This window comes from Rhinatrema bivittatum, chromosome 4 (assembly GCF_901001135.1).
Source record: "Rhinatrema bivittatum chromosome 4, aRhiBiv1.1, whole genome shotgun sequence".
Classification (NCBI taxonomy): Eukaryota; Metazoa; Chordata; class Amphibia; order Gymnophiona; family Rhinatrematidae; genus Rhinatrema; species Rhinatrema bivittatum.
The window spans coordinates 197,798,180-197,813,287 of record NC_042618.1 but is presented as its reverse complement, the minus strand read 5'-3'; the positions used below and the strand labels follow the sequence as shown (position 1 = coordinate 197,813,287).

General features: G+C 40.0%; 1 protein-coding gene across 1 annotated transcript in view; it reads left to right on the top strand.

Moving 5' to 3' along the window:
• The window catches only part of GRM2 (glutamate metabotropic receptor 2), a 64,705-nt gene extending 61,249 nt beyond the window's left edge, over nucleotides 1-3,456 (top strand). The window contains exon 5 of the mRNA XM_029597465.1: nucleotides 3,383-3,456. Coding sequence (XP_029453325.1) covers nucleotides 3,383-3,456 — 74 coding nt within the window. The remainder of the gene's footprint in view (nucleotides 1-3,382) is intronic.
• The last annotated feature ends 11,652 nt before the right edge of the window (nucleotides 3,457-15,108 follow it).

The window sequence follows — 15,108 nt, the reverse complement described above, 5'->3', positions numbered from 1 at the left end:
AACGTAAATCAGGGACCAGGGTGTAGGTATAATAGATGTCAGCTGGCTGGACTACAGTAAGGCCTTTTACACCATTCCACAAGGAAGACTGATGAGCAAACTTGCCAGGGGGGGGGGGAGTTGCAAAGAAAATTATAAACTGGATAGTCCATCTTCAGTAACTGGCCAGATTGCAAAGTTAGCCGGTATACTTATCTGGCTAACTTTGGAGAGATATTCAGTAATGCAGCCATACAATTGAATGTAGATGGCTAATTTTAGGACAGCTCTATGGCATTACTAGAGTTAGTTGGATAAGTTATCTCCCAGAAACGCTCCCAGAATGCCCCTAAGTTATCCAGCTAAATTTTAGTCAGCTAATGAGATATCTGGCTAAAGTGTAGCTTATGGGTTATCCGGCTAAATGCCTCTGAATATGGACCTCCGAACGACAAGTTGGTTAAGCAACAAAAAAGCGTGGTGGTGAATAGGGTCCACGCTGATGAAGGGAAAGTGACCAACATGCCACAGGGATGGCTGCTAGCCCTAGTCCTCTTCAATGATTAGTGACAATTGTAGAAGGGCTACAACCAGTGGCGTGTGGAGACATTCAAAGAAGGGGACTTCCACCCCATTGCCTAATCATCTAACTTTCCCTCTCCCTCCTTCCCGTCCTGTCAACCAACTACCTTTCCCTCTCCCCCATCCCAAAGAGTGAGATTTACTGTCCAAACAAGTGAGACTAAACGTCAAAGAGTGAGATTTTTTCATGGTAGTGTCTGTGGTATAAGTTTGGAAAGATTTGCTTATTGCACTGCTTTGCAAATAAAAGGAACACCACAATTCTTTAATCTCCCATGAAAAATCCTAGGTCTTGTCCTCCAGTCTCCAACACCATCCTAGGTTCTCCCCTCAACTGCAGCTCCATCAATCGGTCTTTCACTGCCCTTCCCCAGCCCCTCTGCTCCATCCTAGGTCCTTTTTATTAACACATTTTACATGAAAAAGGATAGAGTACAATCTTCTCCAGTAAAAATCTCACTTACAACATGTTATATTTATATGCAGTACTGTGGTGCCAACCAGAAAAACCTGCAAATGATGACACTTAGAACCCATATGATATTATAATGCATGTTGATTGTGGGCTTGGCCCTCCAAAAGCCACAAGTTACATTAAAATTAAATTACAATAGAATAAACCTCCCATATCAAAACAGCACTCAAACAGTAACAAGCTATGAGAAGGCAACAATACAAATATTATGCTGGATCCTAAAACAGCAATAAACCTAATCAGAAAAACAGAAAAAGCCAGGCAGCTTTAAATCCCTAAACAAACTACATTCTAGCAAAATACCTCACCTCAGTCACACATGCAGAGCACAGGAAGATCCTCAGACAGAGAATAAAGAAATCATAACATAAATAGAAACATGCGGACAAAAACAAATGAAACCACAAAAAGCCAGATGCTATGCAGTACAACAATGGAAAACCAGAAACATCAAACAATAAAATCAAGAAATTTAGTTATGAGTGATTTTTATATTTATTATAAATATTAAAACTATACTAATAAAAAATAAATTTCAAACTAGCTGATGATTAGAACATTTTTAATAATTTCCCAAACACCAATATAATATTTCAGAACAGCAGACACAAACATCACCAAATAATTAAAACAAGGATAAAAAAAATTCTCCACTCTCTGTAAATAGGAACCTTTGATTTCCAATCAACCTGAGATTGTTGTGGATTAGTAGGGGCACACACTTTCTTCTCTCTCAAAATACAAAACACTAGTACACATGAATATTCATGTTCTCACATATGATCACACACATGCACTCATTCATACACTCTCTTACATGCTTCCACTTACATACTAACTTCCAGTCACATATGCACTGCTACATGCGCCCACTCACATGTTCTTACTCTTGCACACATATTATATGCTCCCTCTCTCTCTCACACACACACACAGATACAGGGTGTCTCTCCACTTTTCTTCAGCCACTAGTGGTCCCCACTAGGCTCTCCTCCTTTTTTGCTTTTCATGCCTCTCCATGCCTATGATCACTGTGACATCACTTGTTGGGCTTACAGTGCCTAACTTCCCCCACGAGCTGCGCCATAGCCTTCACTTCCATTTGTCCCACGCAGGCTGAGTCACACTGTTCTCTCAGTCTGCGTGGGCCGATGACGCTAGTCTTCACTTTGGTGCTTTCATTTGTTCTGCACAGGCCAAATTTTACCATCCTCTTGTCCTGCACAGACCAATTCCACAGTCTCTGCTTTGGCGCCTCCAGTGGGCTTGCACAGCCTGAGCCACACTATCTTCTTCACTTGTGTGGACTGATGTCAGTCTTCACCTCTGATGGGCTTTATAAGTGAAGTGGACCCTTGCTGCTGTGATGAGGTTGACGCAGCCTGTAGGCGACCTCTCTAGGCCCTCACAGACATCTGATGGAGGATCTCTGGCAGTAGACTGGTCTAGAGCTTCACCTTTACCAGCCCTTTTCACGGCAGATTGAGCCCTCGGGTCCTGGGGGGCCAGAAGGACTTAAACGAGAGTCTCTCAGAGAACAGGGTAGGTGGTAGTCTAGGGTCAGAAGCAGGCAGCAAGCAAACAAGGTCAATGTCCAGGCAAGGGGTCAGTGGCAAGTGGCAATCCAGAGTAGTCAGTGCCCAGGCAAAGGATCAGTTCCAGTAGCCAATCCGAAGAGAAGACAAGGATAATGCAGAACAGGCTGGAAAGATGAGGCAAGGTTAGACAAGACAGGGCAGGCTGGAAGGACAAAAAGCAAACATGCATGCACAACACTAGGTAGGAGGATCTGTTGCTGAGGCAAGGTACGGACGTCTGCTGGGCCGTTTTCTAGGGCTGAGGATGTCGTCATCTCTGGGCGCCTCAGTGTTTTCCTGCCACAGGCCCTTTAAATATAGAAGAATCGGGCAAGTCCATGCCAAGGCTGGAGCTGGAGGGGGCAGTTCCGGCAGCATCCTGCCACACACACAGGGTGGTCAGGGGTGTGTGCCACGAAGGAGGCTGCTGGCGGCATCGAGGAGAGTGCAGCAGCGTCCCACAAGCCGCCAAAATGTAACAGGCTTGCGCAGGCTAAGTCACATTGTTTTCTTGGCCTGTGCAGGCTGATGATGCAACCTCAAGATAAAACAAAAAAGGCAAGAAGGGCTGTGGCTTCACTGAATCCCTTGGAAGAACCCGACCACATGCCACTGGCTATAAAAGAAAGTGCGAAAATTAGGAACATAACTGACATGTCATATGTGATAGATAAGAGACTGGGGTCAAGAAATACAAAAAAAACCAAAACAGATGAACATTTGACATTGTTGTAGCTCTGTCCTTCTGTCTTCCTTTATTCCCTCACAGGTTCCACTTCTCAGTATGTGCCCACAGTGTGCAATGGCCGGGAGGTGGTGGACTCCACGACCTCGTCCTTATGAAGTAAATCTCCAGCTTCTGTTGCACACACTCCGAGATTCTCAGCACAGACGTGTACATCTGCCCTCCCATGCCCTCCAACATGGGCTCTTTCACCTCTGTTTTCTGGTGATATTTTCCACTCCACTCCCAACGTTCTTCTGAGGAAAAGAGGTTTATCACAAGCACAAGAATCCTTTCCCGTTTCCATCCTCGATAAAAACAAAGGAGGATGTGAATTTGATGGCAAAGGGCCACCTCTGAATGACTTAGCTGTGCTTCTTGCATGGTTGAAGACTGCTGGAAGCAAAAACCGGCAGAGGTAGAGGAAATGACATAGGACTGCATTAACTTGCTTTGGCCTCAAAGCTGTTAGCAGAGACCTTCCAGTCCAAGGAAGATACAGGCCTAATTTTTCCATATTATACTCATGACCGAAGTAGTAAGAGTTATGCGATGGTTGGGTGGGGGTGGGGGGTTGTGAATGGATAATATCCAGTGAACCTCGGATTCCCCAGGTCCTGTTTCTCTTCTTTGACACAGGCAAAAAAACCAAACCCAAACGGGTTGAGGGTTCTGTGAGTAGAAGGCAGCACAAGTTCCCTCCTCAAATGCGCAAAGCACGACCGCGGAGGGCGCTGGCTGCAGAGATTACAAAATTATCACTCCCACTTTCACTCCTCAGACCTGAAAATCTTTGTTAAAATGGCAACCATGCTTCTGTACATGTGATCCTTAATTACTAGGGTCTTTGGGAGCAGGAGTGAGAGAGTCAATTTCATTCATTAACAAAATGAGCAAACCTTGGGCTTGAATTTTCCAGATGTGATTACAGTTGAACTCACTTTCAGAAAAGTTTCACAGTAGTGGTAGAAGACCGAATGGAGGTAAGTGATACAAGTAATGAAACATGTGAGTCATGTGGCCAAGTGTTGGAGGATAACCTGTGCTATGGTCTCTGATGTTACAGAGAGCAGGGCCTGCGATTAGTATCTACTAATAAGAGTAGGCTAAAATAACCTGTAATATACATTTTATAATTTTACTTCTAAGGTTAACAAGATCTTCTAGACAAATACTGGGTTTTCACAAAAAGTTGTATTGTTACTAGGAACTATATGAGCCAATTGAAATCATGAGAAATATCAGCACTCAATTATGACTTGACACCACCACTCCTAGTGATTGAATCAGCTCTTGTCAGGAAGGTCCTGACGTTCCCTAAGGTTGGTACGGTCCACTTTAGAGCATGTCTCTAACCCAACAGTGATGTCTGACATGGATACAAAATGTTCCAGGGCATCAGGCATAGGAGGGGATAGTCTTGGCTTTGCTGCATTGTACAAAGGACCTCCTAGCTCTGATTTTGTCAGAAAAGCAAGAATAAACGTCCACATCTGTACTGAGAAAAAAAACTTCCAACAGCTGGATGCATAGATCAGAAACAATTTAGAAGGTGGCAATGAGACATAATCCCTAATTTTTCATGGACATGCACTACTGGCATATAGGATTTTTTTGTGAAGGTTCCACACCTCCTTCTCTCTCTGCAAAGAGAGTTTTGACATTCTTGTTGACTATTGCTATGTTAGATACAGTTGTGCTCATAGGTTTACTTACCTCTGGCAGAATTTGAAATGTGTAGCATTTTATGAAAACAGGAGTGATCAGACAAAACACGTCTATTGTTAATGTGTTTCAAATTAAACTATTATGCATCACAAAATAGCACAATCATTAAACAAACCTCAGCAATAAAGGAAATAATAAAATGGTCCTGTTCAAAAGTTTGCATACCCTTATTTCTTAATATTGTGTTTTGCCCCCTTCTGCATCAAAAACAGCTTGCAGTCTTGTGAGAGTTGTGAATGAGGCCCTTTATTTTCTCATGTGATATAGCTGCCCATTCCTCTTGGGAAAAAGCCTCCAGATCCTATCGATTCTTTGGTTGTCTAGCATGAACTGCATGTTTGAGTTCTCCCCAAAGTGGCTCAGTGATGTTGAGCTCAGGAGACTGATGGCCACTCCAAAACCTTCATTTTCTTCTACTGTAGCTACTGAAGGGTACACTTGCTTTATGTTTCAGATCAATGTCATTTTGTAAAGTCCAAGTGTGCTCCATATGCAGCTTCCTGGTTGATGAATGCAAATTCTCCTCCAATATTTTTTAAGATGCTGCATTCATCACCCCCCCCCCCAAAAAAAAAAACCCAAAAAACAAAACAGCAGAGATCCACCTCCATGCTTCACAGTAAGGATGGTGTTGATTACTCTCAAAATATAGCATTTACAGTTGTGACCGTAAAGTTGAATTTTGGTCTCATCACTCTGAATTATTTTGTTCCAGAAGTTTTGAGGCTTCTCTAGGTGCTGTTTGGTACGCAGGCTCTTTTATGGCATTAGTACAGCAATGGCTTTTTTTCTGGCAGCTCTAGCATGCAGCCCATTTTTGTTCAAGCATCTCCTTATTGTGCATGCTGAGACACCCACACCACTTTGTTTCACAGAGAAGCCTGTAGTTTAGTAGAAGTGGCTTGTGGGTTTTTCTTTGTAGCCCAACAAAATTTTCCTGGCAGTTATCTCTGAACTCTTTCTTGGTATTAACCAAACCCATAGTTTTCCATTTCTTGCTCAGAGTTTGAACAGTACAGATTGGCATTTTCAAATCTTTGGAAATCTTTTATATACTTTTCCTGATTTATTTTAAGTGTTTTATATATGGTTATTCCATGTGAGTCACTAGTCCATAACAGTTTACAGGACACTCAAATAAATGATAAATAGGTTTGACACTCATAGGAAAATGATGGGATACTGAGTAGGCAATCATTCAAGTAGTAAACAAGGTAAACATTCAGAAACAAGGGTACACTTCAATGACAGACACAAAAAGAACAGGACCAGATTTTAGGGGGATAAAGAGTGTGGGGGTATAGTTCAGGACTGATTTAGGTTATTTGAGTTAGAGAGAGTTGGTGGTTTCAGACAGAGAGTAGGCATTTCTGAATTGCCAGATTTTCAACACTTTCTTGAATTTCTTACTGTCTGATATTGTTCGAAGGACCTCGGGAATGGAGTTCCATAGCTTTGGGCCATCAATTGATATCGCTCTGTCTCTTGTTCGCATTAGTGTTTCTTATGATCAGGAATTCTAGAAGGCCTTTGTCTTGGGATTTATTTATTTGTTCAGTTTTATATACCGTCATTCGGTTCAGCCATCATAACGGTTTACAAAAATCAAACGGAGAATAAACCATTAAAAACATTGATGCATAAATTAATAGTGGAAAAGAAGAAGGGATCAGGGAGAGGTTGGTGAAAAAGGGAGCATAAGGAAAAGAAGGGAAAAGGATAGTGGTAACAGTGTTGGTATTTAAACATATTCAGGATGGTCTTCTAGTGTTAATTATAAGTTCATATTGCTATTATGATGGTCGTTGCCAGATGATATTTCATTATTTCTTTTGCATGAGTATGGTTGGTAGTCCTGGTTAAAATTAGATTGTTGAAATAAATAATCATTAACGTAGACTTTATGAAAAAGAAAAGTCTTTAGATCTTTTTTGAAAGTTTTGATATTCGTTTGAGTTCTTAAATAAGGTGGTAAGGAGTTCCATTTTTTAGGACATGCTATGGAGAAAGCTCTATTTCTTGTTGTTGAAAGATGAGCATCTTTGATGGGTGGAATTATTAGACGAGAGGTATTATTTGATCGAAGATTCCTGTTGTTGTTCTGTATCGTGATTTTTAAGCTTGTTTGTTTGTGGTGATCGAATTAATTTTTGTATAATTATTAAAATCTTATAATCAATTTGTGATTTAATAGGGAGCCAGTGTAGTGAAGATAATATAGGGGTAATGTGATCATTCTTTTTTTTTCCAGTTAAAATTCTTGCTGCAGCGTTTTGAAGAATCTGTAAAGGCTTGATGTTGATATATGGAAGTCCAATCATAAGGGAATTACAGTAGTCAATGGTTGAAAAGATAATTAGTGGTAAAACTGTTCTGAAATCTACTAAATTTAGAAAAGGTTTTATCCGCTGTAAAATTAGGGTTTGTGATTACCACCAAAATCAAAGAAGGTTATGTGGTTATTATAAGATAGGTTATTGTCAATTACTACTCCAAGGTTTCTGGCATGATTGACAGGGGATATTGGCTTAATTTGATTGTTAGTTGTGAATAATGGTGGTGGTAATATAATGAACAAAAAACCCATTGTAAGTATTTCAGTTTTATCAATGTTGATTATGAGTTTTAATTTTGTAAGGAGGAGTTTGATTGATTCAAGTAATAAAGACGTGTCTTTATAAGTATCATCAATGGAGTTTCTTATGGGAATTAAAAGTTGTGTCATCAGCATAAAGGTAGTGGGTGATTTGCAGATCATTTAATAGCTGGCAAATTGGTAAGAGGTATATGTTAAATAAAGTCGCAGATAACGCTGAACCTTGAGGAACTCCAGTATTGAGGGTAATTTTTTTTTAGAGATGTTATTAAATGAAACTTGATAAGTCCTGTTGGAGAAATAAGATGAAAACCATTGTAATGTAGTCTCAGCTAAACCAATTTCAGATAGTTGTTCTAGAAGAATTTGATGATTAACTGTGTCAAAGCTGCAGAGAGGTCAAGGAGTACTGAGCGTTCAAGCTGGGACATGCAGTTTAAATGTTATTCCCATCAGAGTAGCTCAGATAAATGTCGTTGAAAATTATTGAAAGTACTCTGTATAATATTCTTGACTGTACAAGGAGCCAATGCAATGTGAGAAGAGTTGGGGATATGTGATCGTATTTCCTTTATAAAAGGATTTATAAAAGTTAGAAATAAGAACATAGGATCCTGGGCTTGATGGACCCTTGGTCTGACCCAGTATGGCAATTTCTGGTTTCCAACAGTAGCCAATCCAGGCTATAAGTACCTGGCAAGAACCCAACACTAAGTAGACCCAATGCTACTAATGCCAGTAATAGCAGTGGCTATTCCCCAAGTCAAACTGATTAATAGAAGTTAATGGACTTCTCCTTCAATAACTTACCAAAACCTTTTTTAAACCCAGCTACACTAAGTACATAAACCACACCCTTTGGCAAAAACTTCCAGAGCTTAATTGTGGATTGAGTGAAAAAGATTTTTCCAAATAGTTTAAATGTGTTACTTGCTAAATTCATGGAGTGCCCCCTTGTCCTTCTATTATCCAAAAGAGTAAAATAACAGGTTCACATTTACCCATTCTACACCTCTCATGATTCTCTTCTCCAAGCTGAACAGTCCCAACCTCTTTAGCCTTCCCTCATAGGGGAGCAGTTCCATCCCCTTTATCATTTTGGTCGCCCTTCTCTGTACCTTCTCCAGTGCAACTATATCTTTTTAGAGATGTGGCAACTAGAACTGTACACAGTACTCAAGGTACAGACTTGGCATGGAGTGATACAGAGACATTATGACATTTTCCATTTTATTTACTATTCCCTTCCTAATAATTCCTAACAGTGCTTTGTTGACTGCTGCAGCACACTGAACCAACAATTTCAATGTATTATCCATGATGATGCCTAGATCTTTTTCCTGGGTGATAGCTCCTAATATAGAACCTAAAATCATGTAACTACAGAATAGGTTATTTTTCCCCATATGCATCACCTTGCACTTGTCCACATTCAATTTCAGCTGCCATTTGGATGCCCAGTCTTCCAAGGTTCTCCTGTAATTTATCACAATCTATTTGTGATTTAACTACTCTGAATAATGTTGTATCATCTGCAAATTTGATTACCTCATTCATCATATTCCTTTAAAAACATAAGATCATTTATAAATATATTGAAAAGCACCAGTCCAAGTATAGATTCCTGAAGGACTCCACTGTTTATCTTATTCCACTGAGAAAATTGACCAATTAATCCTACTCCATTTCCTGTCTTTTAACCAGTTTGCAATCCACAAAAGGACATCACCTCTTATCCCATGAAGTCTCTCATAAGGGACTTTGTCAAATGCCTTCTGAAAATCCAAATACACTACATCTACTGGTTCACCTTTATCCATATGTTTATTAACTGTTTCAAAAAAATGAAGGTTTGTGAGGCATGACTTCCCTTGGGTAAAGCCATGCTGACTATTTTCCATTAAACCATGCCTTTCTATATGCTGTGATTTTGATCTTTAGAATATAGTTTCCACTATTTTTCTTGGAACTGAAGTCAGGTTCACTGGTCTATAGTTTCCTTGATTGCCCCTGGAGCCCTTTTTAAATATTGAGGTTACGTTGGCCACTCTCCAGTCTTCAGGTGCAATGGGTGATTTTAATGATAGGTTACAAATTTTAACTAATAAATTTGAAATTTCATTTTTGAGTTCCTTCAGAACCCTGCCATGTATACCATCAGTCCAGGTGATTTGCTACTCTTTAGTTTGTCAAGCTGCCCTACTACATCTTCCAGGTTCACAGTGATTTGGTTTAGATCATCTGACTCATCACCTTTGAAAACCATCTCTGGAACCAGTATCTCCCCACCATCCTCATTAGTAAACACAGAAGCGAAGAATTCATTTAGTCTTTCTGCAATGGCCTTATCTTCCCTAGGATCCCCCTTTAACCCCTCGGTCATCTAATGGTCCAACCGACTCCCTCACAGGTTTCTTGCTTTAGATATATTTGAAAAAAGTTTTTATTATGAGTTTTTGCCTCTAGGGCCAACTTCATTTCAAATTCTCTTAGCCTGTCTTATCAATGTTTTACACTTCACATGACAATGCTTATACTTTTTCCTGTTTTCTTCAGATGGATCCTTCTTCCAATTTTTGAAGGATTTTTTTTTTTAAGCTAAAATAGCCTCTCACCTCACCATTTAACCATGCTGGTATTTGTTTTGCCTTCCATCATGTGTGGAATATATCTAGAGTACTTTTACTTACAGAACCCTTTGACAGTTATTTTGCTTTCCCCAAGATTCAGTAATCAAAGTCAGTGCAGCCCTGGATGAAATGCACAAGGGTTTCTCAAGAGCTAAGAAACTCAATGGCATTTATACATCAACACTAATTACAATCAAACAAGGTACAGGTGTGAATACTTACCCTTCATTGCCATCTCAACCTGTGTGTGTCAATTTGAGTGTATATTAATCAGCCCAAACATTCAAAGGTATGTAAACTTTTGAACAGGACCATTTTATTATTTCCTTTATTGCTATGGTTTGTTTAATAATTGTGCTATTCTGTGATGCATAAAATACTTTTAGTGTGTTTCAAATTAAACTAACGTGTTTTGGTCACTCATGTTTTCTTAGAATGTTATACATCTTACAAATTATGCCAGGGGTATAGAAAACTTATGAGCACAACTGCAACGACCATTTAAGGTTAAATATTTAATTTCTAGACCATCTAAATTAGCTAATACTCTAAAAGGGATTTAATAAAAGATGGATAAGAGTAAAACAAAAATACAATGTAAAATATAAAAGAAAATAAAACAAATACTTAAAAAGGCATTGATTCAGGAGATCTACCAACCATCAATCAGAACGGACAAAAACAAACAGAACCATAGCTAATCATTCCAAGTCCGCAGGAAATAGCCAGGTCTTGTTTGCAAAACTTTAAATTCAGATCTTATATTGTATAGCAATCTATTCCAAATTTTAGGAGCCACTACTGAAAAATGCTCTACCATCATAATGCTCAAGCCACATTTTCTGACTTGCAGAGGAGGACAGCACGCAGCCCTGAGAAAAATTTTACAGACTATACCAACCCAACTTTTCCCTAAGATAACTGGGGCCAGTGCCCCTCAGAAAGTTGTAGTAAATAGTCTAAATGTTGCTCACACCACAACTGACATCCAGTGCAAAAAAGATGTAACATAGGAATTGCTCTTTCCCTTCTAGTTTTCCTCAGATCACACGTGCCACAGTATTCAGCAATAACAGTAGCCTATATAGAGTTTTTGGTAGACCAACATACAATATATTGTAATAGGCTAAAACTGAAAGAATCAAGTAATGTTTGGACTGCATTTCCAAAACAACCCAATTCTGAAAAGACCAGATCCTAGCATACCAGAAGCCACCACCAGCCTAGCAATGATCATGAGCTGAGTTTCAATCAGAAGGAGAAAGTCCCCTGAGCAATGCTATGGTGGCACATCTCTGTACATTATATTTCCTGCACAAACCAGACATGGAGATTTGGAACTGGGCTCTTTCTCCATCCTTAATAATGGAATCCTAGTTAGTTGCTCACTATCTACCTCACTACAATCAATAGCTGGCTCTCTCATAACTGTCTGGTTTTAAACATATCTCAAAAATGAAAATAGTATACTTGAGTAAGAATAAAAAAAAGTCTTATATTTCCTTCTACTTTTATCTCACAGAACATCCCAATACTCCATTATGCAAAAAGCCTTGGAGCATCCTTTGACAGATCCCTCTCATTCAGTACTCATATAAAAGAAGAAATCCCAAAATCTCATTGGAAACTAAGGGATGGATTCATCATTCTTCACAGCATGATGAATCTCACGAAAAAGGAGGTTGGGGGGGGGGGGGGGGGGGCGCCCTGTGAAAGGCCGCAGCTGTTCGCACAGCGGCGGTGCGATTTCGCTGGCCGCAATGCAGCCGAGTGGTGCTATTCGCCATGCTACTGCCAGCAAGAATGCTCCTCACATTATTGCCGGCAGCGGTGCCGGGGCCAACTCCTCTCCCTCCCCGACTCCTCCCCTCCAGCTAATCTGCATTATAATCGCATGCGAAAAGGTCCTTTTCACATGCGATATGGCCCTAACACACACGATAACGCTTTGAAAGATAACCCCCTAAGAGTGTTAAGTAGACTCAAACCATATTTACAACCATCTGACTTCCACACTATACTCCAAACTTTAGTAATAAAAAGTATTCAAATCTACCTTGGCTTACCTCGCTATGTGCTGAAATCCTTGCAGATGATGAAAATTCTGCCACCAGAATACTAACAAACACTAGCAGATCCTAACATATAAGTCCAATATTATGCGGCTTACACTGGCTCCCAGTTCAGCAATGTATCCAATTTAAAATAGTTTGTATGCTACATAATGTCATGAATGACTACACTCCATTAAGCATTAGCACACTGTTAAAATATATATCGACCATCCAGGAGCCTTAGATCTGATAATACCAATATCTATTAGACATACCAAGCCATAAGGTTATTAGATTCTCAGAGATGCTTGATAAAATATTTGCTGTAACAGGTCCAACACTATGGAACCAGATCCCTTTGACTTTAAAGGAAACAAACATGTGGATCAATTTTTAGGAAACAAGTCTTCTTCTAAGGCAAGACTTGCATAATAGCATAGTGCAAATATTAGGTTCCTGAATTATCTTCAGTCCTTATTTATCTTGAAGTACTTTTTATTGATCTTGTGATTTTGTTTTATCTCTGTTTTAATATCCTTTTATTTTGATTTTATGACTATTTACACCTAGAACATAGGATTATGCGGCATATCAGTCTTTTAAATAAATAAATTCGGTGAATTTATACAGTAGATCTGAGATCACCATCTCGTGCTGGTCTAAACCCAGCTCACATTCCATAATCAGATGATGAAGAATCCAATGCTCAGTGAATTCAGCTTCACACGGATCAGAAGAAATAGACACTGAAAGATCAAAAAGTGGTGCTGCTTTAACTAGCTCGTGGTGGCCAAGGCTTTAAGCCTGTGGAACTTTTCTGACACCCCTGCTTAAAAACCCCTAAACAGGGCCAGGTCAAGCACTTTTGATGCAAAAAATCTCTTTGCTCTGTGTTTTTTTGGCTTTTCTGACTAACCAAAACACAGTAGAAACTGTAAGTCTCACACTAGTCTGCTGCAGGTCCCTTCCCTACAAAAAAAAAAAAAAAAAAAAAAAGCAAAGCCATGCTCCCTCCAGCAATCTAAACTGTCAAAATTGACACACCTCCTGAGCTTTTCCTTCTGCAGATCCAAAATGCAAAATGGGCAGGAGTCATCCCAAGGTGCTTCTGCTCCAGCAAGCGGTATGTAAAACTGGGGCTGGCTGGCCCTAGAGCTGGCACCATTTTACTGTAGAGAAGTGCAGGCACTGCTGTGGTGCTTACCCAGAAAACCCTGCAAAAAAATAGCACTGGGAACCCATATGGTATTAGGCCCATTGTAACGCATGTTGGGCGTAGATTTGGCCCTCAGAGAGTCTTGAGTAAACTGAATGACAAAAATGATATATTAAAATTCCCATACGAAAACAATACTAACTGCCAACACTAAATCAGGAACAAGCCTATCTATGAAAAGGCAATACTGCAGATATTACACCAGGCCCTACAGTACACCATCAATACACCTCCTATGGGGAAAACAGAACAAACCAGGCTGCTATAAATCCCTGCATAGAAACTAAACGCTAGCAGAATACCCCACCTCAGTTACACATGCAGAACACACTGAGCCTCACCAAAGAGAGACTATAAAGCATAAACAGAAATGGGAAGACAGAAACCAAACTGTAAACTGCAACAAGCCAGACTCTGTATGCAATGCAGCAGTGGAAAAAGCAGAAACATAATTGATCAAACAAGAAATATATTAAAAAAAACCCCAAAAACACATTAGTAAAACAATACTAAGAATAATATTTCCAACAAGCTGATGAACAGAATATCCAATAATTAAGATTTCATACAAAATTTTAAACATTTTTGAAACAGTATGATTTCAAAATGGCAGACATCAGATACCAAATAATTAAAACTAATAAGGATGGAAAAAATCCCCCATTCTCCATTCCTCAAAACTTTGGATTTCTAAGCAACCTTAGCTTGTCAGGGATTACTGGGGTGGCACAAACTTTCTTCACACACATCCCAGGCAGACTCCCATTCTCTCTGTCTCACACACACCCAAGGCATGCAGGCAGGCTCCCCATCAGGAGCAGAAGGGGAAGCCTGTTCTTCTGCTCCTCCTCTTGAGCCAGCCCTGTGCTATTCAAAACTCGCAAGAATAGCACTTCCTCTATGGTGATCTCATGCAATGCGAGATCAGCATAGAGCAGATACTAGTTGCACGTGATTTGAATACAGTGTACCGGCACAGCAGAAAAGCTGGAAAATGGGCTCCCTCCCTATAGAGTCCTCTTCTTTCTTTGGGCGCTGGTAGGATGGGGGTCCACTGGCTGCCTCCCCAGCCTCATTTTTATTTAGCCCCTTCCTTTGCTGGCCCCCAGGCGTGCCTCCCTGTACAACTGCACAGTGCGCACATCTGATAGCACCAGGCCTGTCCCTAAAATTCAGAAGCATCATGAAACTCTGCTTTCAAAGTCTGCATTTTAACTAAAAATCAAGTTCAAGCAAGCATTGTTTCATCGGAGGTGTCTGGCCTCCTTGAACTTGCCTTAGGACACCTCCATTATGGTTTGACAGGTATACCACCTTATTCAAACCTCCTACCGGGATCAGATGGTATACATCCCAGAGTTCTGAAACAGGTCTGCAATTTCATTTTTAAGCTATCATTAAAACCATCTATTGTATGCGAAAACTGGAAGGTAGCCAATGTAATACCAATTTTTAAAAAGGGTTCCAGGGGTGATCCAGGAAACTACAGACCATAAAGTCAGATGTCAGCACCAGAAAGGGAAAAAAAAAAAAAGCCATAGAAACTA